General features: G+C 38.1%; 1 protein-coding gene across 10 annotated transcripts in view; it reads right to left on the bottom strand.

Annotated features, from left to right (window-relative positions):
* nrxn3a (neurexin 3a) overlaps positions 1–16,470 on the bottom strand; it is a 275,693-nt gene that overhangs the window by 208,707 nt on the left and 50,516 nt on the right. For 8 of the 10 annotated variants that reach the window (XM_082144083.1, XM_082144087.1, XM_082144082.1 and 5 more), the window contains 3 exons: positions 11,841–12,142; positions 9,454–9,615; positions 157–595 (listed from right to left, as the gene is read on the bottom strand). In XM_082144083.1, coding sequence (XP_082000209.1) covers positions 157–595; positions 9,454–9,615; positions 11,841–12,142 — 903 coding nt within the window. Of the gene's footprint in view, positions 1–156; positions 596–9,453; positions 9,616–10,692; positions 10,738–11,840; positions 12,143–16,470 lie in introns of all 10 variants that reach the window. The other 2 variants (XM_082144079.1, XM_082144081.1) reach the window with 1 other exon arrangement.

Here is a 16,470-nt window from a genome sequence, read left to right as displayed (position 1 = left end):
TATAATAGAGAGTAGTGTAGAAACAAACAAATAAATAAATAAATGTATGCATGTATGTACTGGATTCAAATCATTTATTAAATGTGTTAAGCATGATATAAATAACACTTAAGTGTGTGTGTGAGTGTATTTGTCTGAGTATCCACACACACTGACCTGATCTTCCATCTCGCTGAATGTCCACATGGTACCAGGCCCCGTCGTTCACCTTGTTCAGTGTGGCTTTTACTTTGATAGTCCCAGAGCCCATGTCCAGCAGCAGGTACAAACTTCCATCCAGAAGCTCCACTGCAAAAAAGTCCACTTTTGTATTCTTTTGGCTACGGGCATCCTTTCTTTCCTGCTGCTTCCCGTGGGTAAAGAGAATAAGGCCGTTTGGTTCAGTGGTACGGAAGTCGAAGGAGATGGAGCCCATGCGTTTGGTGTTCCACTTAGGTAGGCTGATATAGGCCTCGGGCGTCTCGAACGAGATGGGGTCAAGGGTGGCCACATTCTCGCACTTGAACACCACATCTCCCTGGATCTTCATTTTGGGGTCCACAATGCGGGCGAGCCGGGAGAGTTCCAGCCTGATGTCATTGTTTTTGTAAACAACCTGTACGGATGTAAGCAAATAATCAGTGAATGATGATGATAATATATGTGATATCTTTATCTGGTTTTCGAAGATAATGAATATGAATATGCAATTTTCTTTTTTTTAAATGCTAGATGCTAAATAGAGACACCAGCAAAGGTGACTTTATTCAAATATGACCTGTGATAATACCAATAGGCCAGGCCACTGCCTACAAATGACTGTCTCTCAGTCGTAATTGACTCAGGCTGCGCTGGCACAAGCATGTGGGTCTGGTTTCCTTGATAACTATGGTAATGGGTTGACAAAGCCGCAATGGTACTTTCTGCCACAAAAGCTCCAAAAAAAAAATCCTGCCCCCTGCATGCTACCCAAAACTCGTGCTCTGGGTCCTAGTGCCTGTCAGTTGAAAGTAAGACATCAGTTATGTGCTCTTAGCATTTGCATAGAGTTTTATATGTGGTAAAGGGCCATCAGGGATATTTTTTGCTAATTTTTGTGCCTTCCTTATTTGGCACAGTCTGACCGTTAAACCAGCATAGAGCATATTAAACCTCCAAACGCCGAAGAAATTTGCCCGTTTAAGCTAATTTCTCCTAGAGAAGGAGATCTTTTTTTGTGGGTACATTTTAGAACATCACACTGTTTGTGAGTGCAAGCTATTGTCACAAACGCTCCAGTCCTGATATTACAGTTAATCCTGCACGTTGCGGGGAGAAAATCAAACATCCTCTCAGGTGCAGGAAGGACAGAGTGGAATGGAAGGATTCTGTTCTGTTCTTGAAGAAAAGTCACTGCGATTTGCAGGCTTTTCTCTTCTGTCGTGCTTCTTATCTGATAGATCATAAATATCATTCTCCCTGAGGGGAATCCATTTTTCAGACAAAGCCATAGGTTGATTCCTCGCATCTCATACAAACATAGTCATTTTTCTCTACAAGACTAAAACTGCTAGCTGAGGACTCTTATTGTTCTTTCAAAAACAGTATTTTCCCTCTGTAAACCATCATGGTGCTGTCAGATAGATTGACGTACCAGGCTCTGTTAAATTTTTTACATCATGAAGGTAAGATTACTTCACCTGCACAATCAGAGACATTCCAAGCACTTATTGGTCTAGAATATGGAGAGTATATTATAGAACTCCATGTCTCAAATATTGTCATGATGGTGCAACATATATAGACTGTGTTTTCTTAAAATCAACTATTATATCAACTACAATTATTGAAATTCATACACACACAATTTAATATAAGAAAGGGAAAGATTGTATACTCAGAGAATCCCTGCATGCATAACATAGGCCCGAATTTGACCTTGAGAATTTCAACATGACTGAAAACTGCCAGACACTGATTAGACAATGATTGCTGTTATTTGTAACATTATCATTTCTATTTATCCTGTCTGGTGCATTTTTCATCACCTAAATCAAGTTTCATCTTGCAAATTGTCCACAACATCAGGGGCAGCCAAAGTCTCTGACACAAATTGATACTCTGCAATTTGGTCCATTCTTTGGCATTGTCATTTTGATGCGTTCAGGCGGCCCGTAAAATGGCAGCCAGTTAATTCAGCTGATGAGCCGCTCATAGATGTGAAATATCCACACCCTTCCCAGAGTCTTGATTCTGTAACCAGCTCGAAAATCACATTTAAGTTGTCTAAACCGTTAAACCTCTTCACTGAAATATTCTTTAATTGCATTAATTGACTTTTGGAGCATGGTGCAAACCATAGAAGAAAAGCAAAAAATGTCACTCATACAAAATAAGCATTTCAACTGAGAACAAATATTTGTTCCCATGGGAGAACAGAAGGGTTACTAGAATAGAGTGTCCATAGAAATCTGACATTTGAATATAATGCCAGGCTTTTATCTAACAACACCTGGAATGTAGTTTGAAGGGAAGGCAAGCAGCTGTAACGGAGACTCCACCTATAGATAGACATGAGAAGACTCACACCAAGGATCTGTCTATCTCAGTTTTATGGATTCGGCCGCAAGGGAACGTAAGGATTGACTGGTTCCAGACACAGAAAGAAATCCGTTTGAGTGTGTGGATGGACTAAAAATTTCATCAGGTTGTTATCTTGCCTTGCAGACTCAAAAAAGAGAAACAACAATAAGAAAAAAAAAGGATAGATTGAGCGATCTTTCGTATGTAAGTCCATGCTGTACAACTAAGCTATTTACAACCAGAGAAGCAATATGTTCTTCCCAAAGCTTCTGATTAAAAAGTTTGATAAAAACCCATGGTATAATAAACGTTAGTGAGAGTAGACATTATAATTAGTTTAGACCAAATTTTATGGCAGCATCGCACACTTTATGTCTAAGACAATTCTAGAATGCACTACACTAAGCTTCATGAAAAAATAAAAATAAAAATTAAAATTAAAATTAGAATCAAATGGAGTCAATTGGAAGAGCAATATCTGTGTGATGTACAGAGATGTAGATTGCTATGTAGAGCAATCTAAATTGGTGACTTGTGAAGTTAAGATGCTGCCTAAGCAGACAGTAGGCAGCAAGTGAACTTAGTAGGTTTAGGAAAAGAGCTCATGTGTAATCTGAAGTGCAGTCCATTTCATATATTGTATTATTGTGCTCCTGGGTGTCAATTCTGCTGAAATATATCTTTCCACAAAACTCCAGTGAATTAGAAGTCTGGGTTGTGAAAGACAGTACATTAAATCAATGCTGTCTACTCTCACTAACTGTAATGATCTTGAGATAAGTAAAGGGGCATCTGCTTGAGTTTGACGCTAAGGTTCTGCTGTAGTGCCCATGCTGTTGAGCTGAGAACTGGAAGAGCAGCTATGCACATTTTCAGGGTCCTCCTCGTGCCCGCGGCCTCCTCACAGCCTGTGCAGGGCCTGTAGTGACACCCGCATTCATCATCCACAGCTGTCTGCTTCTACTATAAATCTCTGTCTACAGTGCCTACCCACCACTCTCAAGGAATTAATAGCCCCCAGGTCAAACAAGGGAGAACGTTTGGAAATCGGTATTGATTATTTACTAGTCAAGCATGCCAGGTGGCCCTTTGTGGATGTTTTGCATGGGAGCTCGGGGCAATGAGGTGCAGAAAGGTCTAGATGGCCTAGTTGGACATTGTCAGGCTAACAGGTCAAGACTCGCTCAGCCAGACATTTGACTATTGGCATAATAGCATCTGGTCTGGTTTGCAGCTTAGAATTATAACCAACCACACAGTGTTAATTTCGCTGACGAATAATTTGTCAATTTTCACCAACACCATTATTTCACTGACGAAAACGAGATGATAACCACATAAAAACCCGTTTTGAATCACAAAAACTATCTATCGTCATTTTCATCAAAGAATAAAAACAAGACAAAAATGTTACCCTAGTGAAAAATAAATATATTAAAATATATTTGAAATTCATTTATTTTATGCTAAGTATACTACAAACATATTTATATATTTATGTACTTAATATAAACTAGTGCAGTGCCCGTGCAAAATCAGTTTTTGTGTGTGTTTTTAGTAATTGTTGGTTTGATGTGTTTGAGTGCTCATTAGCCACGTTTCCATTGCCCTTAAAATTGCGCAAATTGAAATTGCGAATTGAAAATACGCTCAATGGAAACACGTCAATTTCGCAAAAACTCCCATTTATCGCAAAAAAGTTTTTACGCTCGCATGAGGTGGTTTTTCAGGCAATTCGAAAAACTGCAATGGAAACAGTTTTTGCGCATTTACCGTCACCTGACTTAGAAGGCGCGGTGTGTTTGGACAGAATATGAGACGGAGTTCTTTATTGAATTCATAAAAGACAAAAGAATGACAGAAATACTGGATTCTAAACCTCAAAGAAATGCCACAATCAAGACCTCGGAGCAGAAATGAGTGAGAAAAACCCAGAAACACTTCATATGTGCCGCTCACAGACACAGTATAAGGGTCCTTGCCATTAATGCTTGGATAACACGCCTACGTTTCCTTCCAAGGGCGAAAAATGATACATTGTAGCATTTTTCAGGCGTTTTGGTTCCTTTTCACACCACACTGATCGCTCTGGTCCGAATCAATTTATGAGTTGATCAAACGAACCAAAATGCAGTCACGTGACAGTATCCACATCACTCGTTGAACAGATGTGTCTTGAACGCATTCCCATAACTGCACTTTGATTGGTCAGAATTAACATGCGGGAAAATTCCAACAGAACTCCCAGAAGTAATCCGGCAGACAACACGCCGCTGTTTACTATGGAGAGATGACTGCGTGGGCTGATTGTATCCCTGGTCATATTGTATTATATAGTTTGTCTACACCACTTTAGACAAACAATAATATTTAAGAATGAAGCGATATGCGGCTCGAAAATAATGTGTTAATGCACTGCACGCGCATCACAAGTCACTTCAGGAGGAGGCGTGCATTGATGTTGCAAAACAGTGACATGCTCATCGTCCCAAAAAAATTCCAACGATCCATCAGGTAATGTTGTGCCCTTTCTCTCTTTCAAATTGTTTTTGACAGTTGGGACATATGGTCATCAGACCAAATTTCTATCAGGCTCCGCACCTCCTCACAACTCCAAGTTTGTCTGCGAGCTGCCATGCTTAAAGTGCAAACTGTCAACAAACATTTCTCCTCATCCCATAATCACAGCGCAGCTGACTACGGCAACTGGTTTAGTCCAAAAATGCGCAGTTGGTTCTGTTCGAGGTCTGATCACGTTCTCACCACAAACGAACCGCTCCAGAGTTCGTTTGAAAGCGTCACAAGTCACGCTTGGAGACTTGTGACTCCTCCTGAAGTGACGCTTGTTTGGTCCGCTTTTGGTGCACACCCGAGTGCGATTGCCGCATTCACACCTGCCCAAACGAACCGCACCAATGATGAAAATGAACTCTAGTGCGGTTCAACCGAACTAAACGAGGCAGGTATGAAAGCACCCTCAGTGTTAGTGTGAGAGGGGGAGTGGCCAGCCGCTAGAGCAGCAAAAGCCAACGTGTGCTTCTTTTATCGATATATTTAACTATATCTTTTGCATTTCTTATCCAAACAACGTCAAACTTGACACTGCATGCACTTGTGCCTGTAGCAGGACACCTGTCAAGTTTGAAATCCATCCAATAACATCCAATAACAGACACACAGACAGACAGACGTTCCTGTAATTTATAGATTGATAGATACCCTGCAATTGTACCTTTGGTATACTAAATTGGTATACTTAAAGTCTGCTAAATTACAACAACTAATTTTGTACTTGATGCACTTTAGTTATCCAGAAGTAGTGCTGAGGACAGAAGCCTAACAAACCTGTTGCTGTCCGTTAATAAAATGTTAGTTAACCCAAAAATTTTAATTCTGTCATTAAGTACTCACCCTCATGTCGTTCCAAACCCACATGACCTTCGTTCATCTTCGGAACACGAATTAAGAATTAATGAAATCCATGAGCTTTCTGTCCCTCCCATAGGCAGCAAAGCCAAAGGCCCAGAAAGGTATTAAAGACATTGGTTCAACCATAATGTTATGTAATGACAAGAATTCTTTAGGCACAAAAACAAAACAAAAATAACGACTTTATTTAACAATTCCTTCTGGTCTGTGTCAGACTACTACGCTGCTGATCTAGTAAGCACAGTCCAGCGCTTCTGGGTTCTACGTCAGAATAAAGTCGTTATTTATGTTTTGTTTTTGCGCACAAAAAGTATTCTTGTCGTTTCATAACATTAAGGTTGAAACACTGTAGTCACATAGACTATTTTAACAATGTCTTTACTACCTTTCTGGGCCTTGAAAGTTGCAATGACGTTGCTGCCAATGGGAGGGTCAGAAAGCTCTCGGATTTCATCAAAAAATATCTTTATTTGTATTCCGAAGATGAACTAAAGTCTTACGGGTCTGGAACCACATGAGGTTGAGTAATTAATGACAGTTATTTCATTTTTGGGGCGAACTAACCCTTTAATTTTAATCAAACAAAAAAAGAAAAATCACTCAATGTTCATGACTGAATAACTTTAATAGCTTTAATAAGGATTAATCTACATTTAATTTATGAAAATAACATAAGAAACCCACAATCTCCACTTTCACAAAGAACTTATAGCCATGTGACCTAAGGGAATAATTATCATCAACTTATTGTTGCTAGCCATTTCTGATAGTTCACACAAAAACAAAAAATTCTTTCATCATTTACTCTCGTGATGTAAAACCTGTACGTTTTACTTTCTTCTGCATAGAATAAAACAAGATATTTGAAGAATTTTGGAATATTTCATATTTTAATTTGGCATTTTTATATTCTTCATTTTATTTTAATTTTCCTTTCAGTTGTATTAATTTTGTTATGTGCTTTTGCATTTTATTAGTTTTTTTAAATATATTTTTATATTGCTTTCAATCATTTTTATTTAATTTTACAGTAATTTTAGAACTTTAACAAACTTATTTAAATTAAACTTGCTTATTTTAGTTGCCAAGGCAACTTTGTAATTTTAATTAACATTTCTAAGTTTTTTCCCCTCAGTATTTATATTTAATTTTATATCAGCTTCATTTCAATTACCAAATAATAATAATAATAATAATAATAGTTTTAGTTAACAATAACAACACTGCTAAAAATGTCTTCTTTTATCTTCCACAGAAGAAGAAAAAACTCTTTGAAAAAGAATTTTTGAACATTTTGAAGTGATGCAGTGTTTTATTTCACCAACATATTTTAAAATATCTAAGATACATATCCATTTCGTTTGGACACTACTTGACTGATATAGAAGACAGAGACCTCTCCTGCTGTTTCAGGCTGGCCAGTATTCAAGCTCTAAGCTTTTGCCAAATATTAACAGTCCTGCGGTGCTTACTGAAACAAATCTGCTGGATAGAGAATGAGAGAGAGAGAAAGGGAGAGGCTGGGGCAACCTATCTATCAGAACTCTCAGACCTGTCTCGAATCCATAGAGCGGTGCTGGCTCTGGAGCAAATGTCCAGAGAGCAGGGACAGTTTCATCCAGCCGGCCCAGCAAAGTGACAAATGACAGTCACCATGCACACATTCTGGAAACTGATTGTGATGGCGGAGCACAAAGGAAGGGAGCGGATTCCAGCTCGGCAGTGGAGGACACTCAGTATCCAGTCATTAGTGCTGGCAGACCCCCGTGCAGCCACACACCCCGCCATACCCTGATTACTGTCCTTCACGCTCAGACTGAGAGTCAGACACAAGGTGGGTCTGAGGAAGACTATGACCTGTCTATACAATAGTCTGTTTCATTTGAAGAAAGAGAAAGAACTTTGTTGTTATCTGTGCTAAAAAAAAAGCTAGTCATCCATTTAATTTTGAAAAATGGCATGGTCTTACAAAAATTATGAAATCAGCTCATCTTCCAGTGATTTTCTATGCTACGACCATTTTTGTAACCTCTGTCCTATATACAGTAAATAGCCAAATGCAGAATGACTGCAGTAATTATCCTGTGCCACAGGGTGGTACACTCTACAATACTACACTCTACTTCCAATAAAAGACAATATCACATAGGTTTAACCATTACAAAAACACCCCCAGAGTAGACGATAATGTGTAGTGAATGAGTAAAATAAATGGAAATTAATATAAAATAACATAAGATCAAATAAAATATATAATAATATAATATAATATAATAATATTGTATAATTAAAACTAAATAAAAAAACGTATAAATTATAAAACTAGACTTTTGGAAGAAGGTTTTTAGTGTGTTTTGTTGTTGTTGTTACGCATCTCGCAGTCAAGGTGGGTCTGAGTGTGTCTAGTGTGGACAGACAAATTATTTGCCGCTGGAATCTTATCGACTCTGGTTAGGACACGGTGTTATGTAAGCATTCGCTATATCACAGCACATATGAGACTGATTACTGTAATCTCTGACAAGGGTAGCAGTTTTTTCAAAACTCAGCACTGTAAAGAGCGAATGAAATGAGTTTTTTCCGCAAACGCCGATGTTACAGGCCTTTAGCCCTGTGATAGGAGATGGAAACGGCAGTGATAGCTTCATTTAGGGTTAATAATTTTCATTAGAGTTTAATAATACAATTAAAATGGTTTACAGTCTTTGTTATCATTGACAAAATTAATAAACCTTTCAACAATTAAAACTTTTTATCAGTAATTCAGTTAAAAAGTTTAACACTGCATTACTGTTATGTACAGTATGTACTGTATGTACACAGTAGTCAACATTTGAAGTGAAAAAAAGTTAATCAAAGTTGTCCAAAGACAAGAACGGGTATTGTTCAAAATTCATGTATAACTTTGATGAAAGTTTTTGATCCACTTCAAATGTTGACTACTGTGTATACATATCTTTTTATAATTTAAAACCCAATGGTCCTACAAACAGGATTCATTATCTTTAAGCAAAATATAACTTTTTGTGAGATTCGCCCTATAGAGTCAGCTTGTGGGAACATTTTAATTTTGCATTGACAGATGTCTTCATTCCAATTGTTCACTAGAATCTCTTTGGGGTTCACTTTTTCAGCATGATACATATCATTATGCAAAGTCTCATCTCATCCAATCACCTTAGCTTCTTCTCTGGCCTCTAGAACTTTAATCAAATGATTCACCACAATTGAAAAGTCCAATTAAATATGCCTGAAACAATTTCGCGTCGGGGCAAGAAACGTATAACTCCAGCGAATTTCATTAGAGAAACACACCACGGGTTATGATGTCTGCTCAATCCTTTTCACAAGCTAAGCTGTACTGAATCTATTATTCTGCTCGGATGGTCTATTCAAACATGTTCCCTCTCAGCCCAGACAAGGAAATGGTGATATGATGCATGTAGATGAAAGAGCGGGAAGGGGTTTGTCCAGACCACCTACCTCTTTCAGGCAACCCATAAAATTGTTGCTGACAGGCGACCCAGGTAAGTCCGCTGTGCTTGGACTTCCTCCAACGTAGAAGAAATCGTCCGATCCCAGCATGGTGTAGTCCTCCTGTGTATAGCCTGTTGTGGTCAAGATGCCATCCACAGATATCGTCACCTGATTGAAAGGAACGACAAAAGGGGAGGAAAAAAATTCCATTCATGAACATCATGGCTGTGACGGCCATTCTACCAAGGAATAGGTTAGCTTCGGTCTTGCTGGTTGCTGTTTGTCTTTGATTGTGCACCAAACACCTGCACGTCAAGATTTGAGTAGGCCGTTCTTGTCTAGTATTCGTAGACATACAAAGGACAGGTAAAGAAAATATTTTGCCGGCATATTTTCTTTATCTTTGATGGTGTTAGAAATGGTTTTCTGGTTTGGGAACCAGACTACAGACAAATTGCTTGTGCTTGTTTTTAGGTTCAAATTCTGTGCACACTGGGTTAGTTGACACTTACATATATGCATGCTTCCAAAATGAGCTAATACTACCACAAATGAGCATGCAACACAGAGGTCAGATGGTCTTTTACTAATAAAATGTGAATAGTGAGGTACACAACCACTGCAAACATTAAAGCATGCATATTTTTCAAGCCGAGACGACATGCAAAGGGAAGCAGCACATATGAGACCAAAGCAATAGCAATGATGAGGGAGGACGCAGGAAGTCATGACCTTCAACACAATACAGACAGGACAGGACACTGGGCAGATGGTGGGTTGCTCAGACAAGAGATGTGGTGTTAGTAACACAAGGACTGATCCAGCATGAACGGGTCAGCGCGGCATGCGCAAACAACTGGAATCAACTGTCAGAGCTCCAGTGCTGAAGTAGCTTTTTATTATTTTGTTTTTATGCTGTTGTTTTCATCACTTTTTTGTTTAGGAAAGCTTCTGCCAGTTTTCTTATAGTATTTGATTTTAAAAAAAGCGCTTTAGAAAAAAAAAGCGTAAAAGAAAAAAGGGTTGTAGAGGAAGTTCAAAGAAAGAAAGATGGAAAATGACGGTAAAGCTGTGGTGAAAAATGGGATGAGGACATTTGAAATAAAAAAGAAGGAAATCCCCGAAATACAAACCCCAGTCTGTTTTTATTATTTATTTATGATGCCATGAAACCCCAGAAAAGAGAAAGAGGGCCAAGGAAACACACGGTAAACCCAAAAAAAGGACAATGAGAATGATATCTACCAGACAATGTAGTTTGTTTACCATAGCGTGTCCAATACCTGAATGCTTTGAGAAAAGGGGAAGAAAGGAAATTATACAATGTAAAAAAGGGTTGTTAATAAAATGAAACTCGAATGAAGTCATGATGAGTAGCACATTAGTGTAGGTTCTGGTTAGTAAATTAAAGAATCTAGTCAATGGTTCATGATGGTTAGTCTGGGTTCTGAACAAATGTTATCCATAGACAAATAAAGTGTATGAGTGAGAGTAAGAATAGGTGGAAAAGAAAAAGAAATTTAACGGATTCTCCAGAGTCTGTGGCATATCACTTTTTTTTTTTTTATTGCACGCACTTAATCTTAATGCACATACTCACTGAAGCAGATACTTAAAAAGCCATTCAGAATACAGTATTTTTCAGCAATAATCTTCCGAATTTTTCTTTGTCAAAACAAATATAGCTTAAATTTTTAGGCTCCTTCTTATGTAATGTTTCATAACGTGTTGTTTTCTACTATAACCGTGAAAAGTGACCTCTATCTAGCTGGCTCTTTGTTGTGATTCATATGGTTTTTGACTTTCCGCAGGCAATTGTATAAGGTAATTCTAATGCATGTTCTTGGCGTGATAGTTAAACAGCTATTAAACAAAGCAAAGCAAAAAAAATAAAAAAATGTCACAGTCCTTGTGGATCAGAGCTGAAATAGCTTGTGCTTGTGGGCACTCACACCTCCACATGCCCACGCAAAAAGCGACATCTTTTCACTCCTGAGGGGCAAAACCACCCTAAATATTTACATATTTTAAAATGCAGTGCCGGAGTGATTTAACAGTTCACAAAGATTGGCTGTGGGTAAATGGAACGGTTGAGGTTGGTTGGAGCCTCTCCCCGCTGCCCTGATAAGACAGACTATTTGAAGAAGTGAGGTGAATATCTAGAGGGGTGAGAGAGACAGCCTCTTAAAGCCATCACACCACTGATAGCTTCAGACAGAGGTAACTGCCTGAGGAAGCAAAACACGAGGCAAGGTAGAAGAACTCAGAGAAGAAATAGTTGCATTAGCATCTCGAAGAAATTAAAGTAACCAAAAGTGCTAACTCAAACATATACAGTAGCATTTAACTCTGAATTGGATTTTAGCATAAACTGTCTGAGGTTTTAGCATTACCTGTCTGAGGTTGCGTGTGACTTTCACGTCATGCCAGGCATTGTCGTTGAATTTGCCATTGACAGGCTCGACAATGGCCTCGAAAGCTCCCGAACCCAAGTTGATGACCAACGATACGGCTCCGTCTTTCAGGGCCAGGTTGACGTAGTCTGCTGATTTGCCGGTGTGGAGGATAAGGCCATTTCTTTGCCAGGTCTTGAAGGACAACGTGATCTCATCACTGCTACTCTGGATGGGGTTCTGAGACAAATCGTAGCAGAAGTACTCGGAACCTCGGAAAGTGGCCACGTTCTCTTCTCGCGCTAAAAGAGAGGAAATAAATGGTGTTAGAGCTTCTTGAAACAAAACAAACCCAAAGATATGAGCTATGGAAGTTTTCCAAGATTGACCAAGAAGAGCAATTAAGTTAAGTCCAGATGAAACAAAATGAGACAAGATTATGCATAGCAAAATAAGGCAGTGTGGGCAGCAGAAAACACAAAGACGCTGTGCATTTAAAGCCATAAATCTGATGAGATCATCAGTGACATTATTTCTCTCATTGAAGTATTTATGCTAATGTTCAGTGTTTGTGTAGCACATCTGAATCATAATTACGAAAGCTGTAGTGTCCTCCAATCCATCAAGATCAACTGCTCAAACTATGACAATATCCCTGATCGATAAGATCCTCCTTGGATTAAACAGAAGCTGCATCTGAAGTGGCATTTAGACTTTTACTCACAGACTATTAAATCACAATATTATCATACACAGTGCATATCACACACCCCTATTTAAAAAATACAATGAAATGCAACATTAAACATAGGGTTTCCTAATAACATTCTTTAAAGTCAACATTATAATGGGAGGTTAGCCATTTTACTGCAGTAAGGTGACATTTCAAAGTTTTATTCAACAAGAAAAAATATAGGGCGCGACTTGAATTTATTTATGATTTGATAGGATAGAGAAAAATGGTCTCTATATTACAGATGGTTAAAGGGGAAGAGCTGGAAAAAAAGTGACATCAGCTGAACAGTCATTTCAGAGGTGGAAGATGAAAGATTACGGGTACAAACTTCTTTAATATGTTCTGAATTACGTGTTGAAAAAGTAAAAGAGGAATTTTGATATCAAGTTGACTTTAAATTAAGTTTTAGTGATTGCATGCTAAGTTCACATTGGTCTTTGGAATTCAGATCAGATAATCTACTGCATCCACATTTATGGAAATAAATTCACTCCTAGTCCCTGTGGTCCCCAGTCCATTAATCACCGAGCTATGGTGGTGTGGCTTAGAGCAGGCAAAAATACACATATCTAATGGAAAGTTCCCCCAAACCAACACTGGACATCATTTACATCAGGCAGCCAGAAAAGGACCTCAGCACTAATGGCATCATTGATTTATCAGTGCTTCACTTGGGCCGCCGTGGAGTCGATATATTCTCCGGCTAAATGTTGACAAAACACTCACACATCCAAGTCTATGCTCCACCTCAGCGATCAGCATTAGTGGATGTATGTGTTTTAACTGACCGAGTAAAGACATCTTGACCTGTTTTGGACTGGACCTAAGGGAGCATGAGAGGACTGCAGGGTTGCTGAGCAGGTTTTTCTCATCATGGCTGGTGCTGGTGCCCAGCTGTGATACACTTCACATGTTAATAAGCTCATGGTTAAGAATGGGGCAAACTGACTGACAGTGGAACATATTAAAAGCACATGGGACCCTGATGCAGCTGGTGAACACCAAAAAACAGCCCTTCTGTGCAGTCAGAGAGATGATTCAAATTATATCGCTCATCACAAGGCTGAAAGAAACAGATTAATGGAAGATGACTGAATGGATAGTGGGAAAGAGTTTTGTCCAGCAGGAGAGGGTGGTGCCTCATCCATATGTCAAAAACTGTCAGTTAGACGTACTTGGATACTCGTTGAGCAAATCGCACACTGCTGAAGAGATTCTCAAGTCCATTAATATTTGGCTAGGCTGTAACAAAAAGAGCTTAATATTTAGCCTGTGGAGATTACTGGACTGTGCCAAACAGGCTCAAGGAGTTTCTCTAGAACAGATATAAATATACACAATATATAAATATTATATAGATGTAATATAAATAACTGTTTTAATAGCATGTTTTTTATCATAATGAATTATATTAATAAAAACAATAGGCTATATAATGTATTAATTATGTAAAAATAAAATGTTATTCAAAATTTGATATATATATAATTTATGCTTATTTAAATTAAGTATATCAATATGCGTATGTATACAAGATATTATGAATTAAAATACATTCATATATTATATATGTTATATTTTAAACATACATATAATACACACACACACACGCACACACACACACACACATACATGTATGCATATATGCATATATATTAGGTGCTATCATTTTCAAATCATGTTTCAAGTGCATGGATCTTACTGCAGCTCTGTTTAAGATATCAAATAAAGTGAATATTTCACCTGCATTGCTGTGTCTTACTGCAAACACCTGCACATAATTGCTAAATCTCAACATCGTAAGTAAGCAACTTAGATCACCTGCTCGAAACAGAAAGCAAAAGGTTCCAGTAGGCTGAACAGGGCTCAGTGTTTTCCTAGATGCACATGGGTGTTATTGTGCGCTACATGCTGGCATAGAAGCCTGGTGCCAACACCTCAACAGATGCATTATTACTCCCCAGAGCATGGCTACCGTTAACAGCGTGATTCTGAGAGAGCGGGCCCTCATTTAGCTCCTCGACACCTTATCTGCCTCCTCCTGACTGACTCAAGCGGTAACCGCATCCCTGAGGTCCTGCCATGCCATTAAAGTGCCAGGAGAGAGTACTGATCAATTATTAATTAAACAGAGTGTTGTTTTTACTAAAGACACCGCTCCACATTACTGCCAGATGTTCCCCCGTACAATCACCTTAAGATCTGAATACTTAATAAGAGTTGCTGATATGATGTGGAATAGTACAGTGAGTGGAACGGAAGATGTGAAGGATACATGAGGGTCAGTAAGGGGAAAAGAAAGAGGAAAAAACATGGACATTAGGGCTGTGAATCAATTTAATATATATTAATGTTTTTATATATAATGTAACCAAAAGTGCTAAACTGTTTTTATCTTATGCTCACCAAGGCTGCATTCATTTGATAAAAAATATGGTAAAACCTGTAATATTGTGAAATATTGTTACAATTCAAATAATTGTTTTCTATTTTAATATATTTTAAAATGTCATATATTCATGCGATGGGAAAGCAATTTTTTTAGCAGCCATTACTCCAGTCTTCAGTGTCACATGATCCTTCAGAAATCATTCTAAAATTCTGATTTGGTGCTCAAGAAACATTTCTTCTTATTTACAATGTTGAAATGCAGACTATAGTCATTTAAACTTACATTTAAAGGGCATTAGCCAGATTACTGTTTTTTGTTTATCATAAAATATGATAAATCTTATAACTACAATATTGGCATTAATTATTTTGTACATGTTAACCAGTCCATATAAAAATTTTAAAAAAAGCCAAGCCCTAATATACATATAAAGAACGACCAGAAGTGAGAGAATGAGAAAAATCTCATTGCCAGATATTTGGCAAACAGAATAAAGAGATTTGCTTCTACAAGAGAATACAGTTTCCAATATGTTAGTAAGGAAAAGTTTACACTGTGAGGATCATGATTAAATTGTAAGGATAATAAGATGACATATTGTTGGCCATGTAACATACTGGTAATCAATACTAGCCTTGCAGAAAAACCCAACTAAGATTAAAATATACTGAATGCCATTTATTCATTCCTTTGTATTTGTTTTTAGACTTTCTCCTCTATAATGTTTCCATCCTATAATCTAGAACTATAATACAGAATACTGTGAACAAAAACCCGGGTACAGAAGCACATTCCCCCACAGAAGCACATTCTGTCTCGCCACAGCACTCCTTTCAAAACAAAACCTTATCTGTATAGATTTTTAATGAAAATCCCCATGAGGGGCAAAGGTACTTAATCTCCTCTATAATGGAGAATGCGACAGAAAGGAGGTTATGGGCTGTGTGCGAGATAGTAAACCTGCTGAATTATGAAACCTTAATGAAAACATCATTATTAGTCAAATCAGCACCAGGGACAGAGATTGTTATCGAATCATAATTGCAATGGTCTGCTAACGCTTTTTCTCTTCACTACACAGAGACGGATGGTGGTGGTACGGTCAGAGACGTTCTCATGCGTAAAGGTGTCAGAGGCCCAGGAGTGGAGAAAAGTACTGTCGTTAGAGAAGCCATTAAATCCAGCATGCTTTGGGGAGGAGACCATTACAGGGTAAGAGCTCTCAACCTGTCAATCACATGTGAGAGGATGCAGGCAACTTTCTGACCAATTGGCCTCTCAACTCCTAAGAACAAAACTGCCGTTTGCCACATAGTGCCCTCCACAGAAATACAGTATCCCATGAAAGACACGGATGGACATGATAACAAATGTATTAAAGGTGCTAAGATTACTTGTATTAATAATCATTTTATATAGTGCCTTTCAGAAAACTCAAGGTCGCTTTACAATAAAGTAGAAATAATACAAATAAACTGAGATGGATAACATAATAGATAGAG

Source organism: Leuciscus leuciscus (assembly GCF_965113295.1).
Source record: "Leuciscus leuciscus genome assembly, chromosome: 17".
Taxonomy (NCBI): domain Eukaryota; kingdom Metazoa; phylum Chordata; class Actinopteri; order Cypriniformes; family Leuciscidae; genus Leuciscus; species Leuciscus leuciscus.
This window is presented reverse-complemented; position numbering and strand designations above follow the sequence as displayed.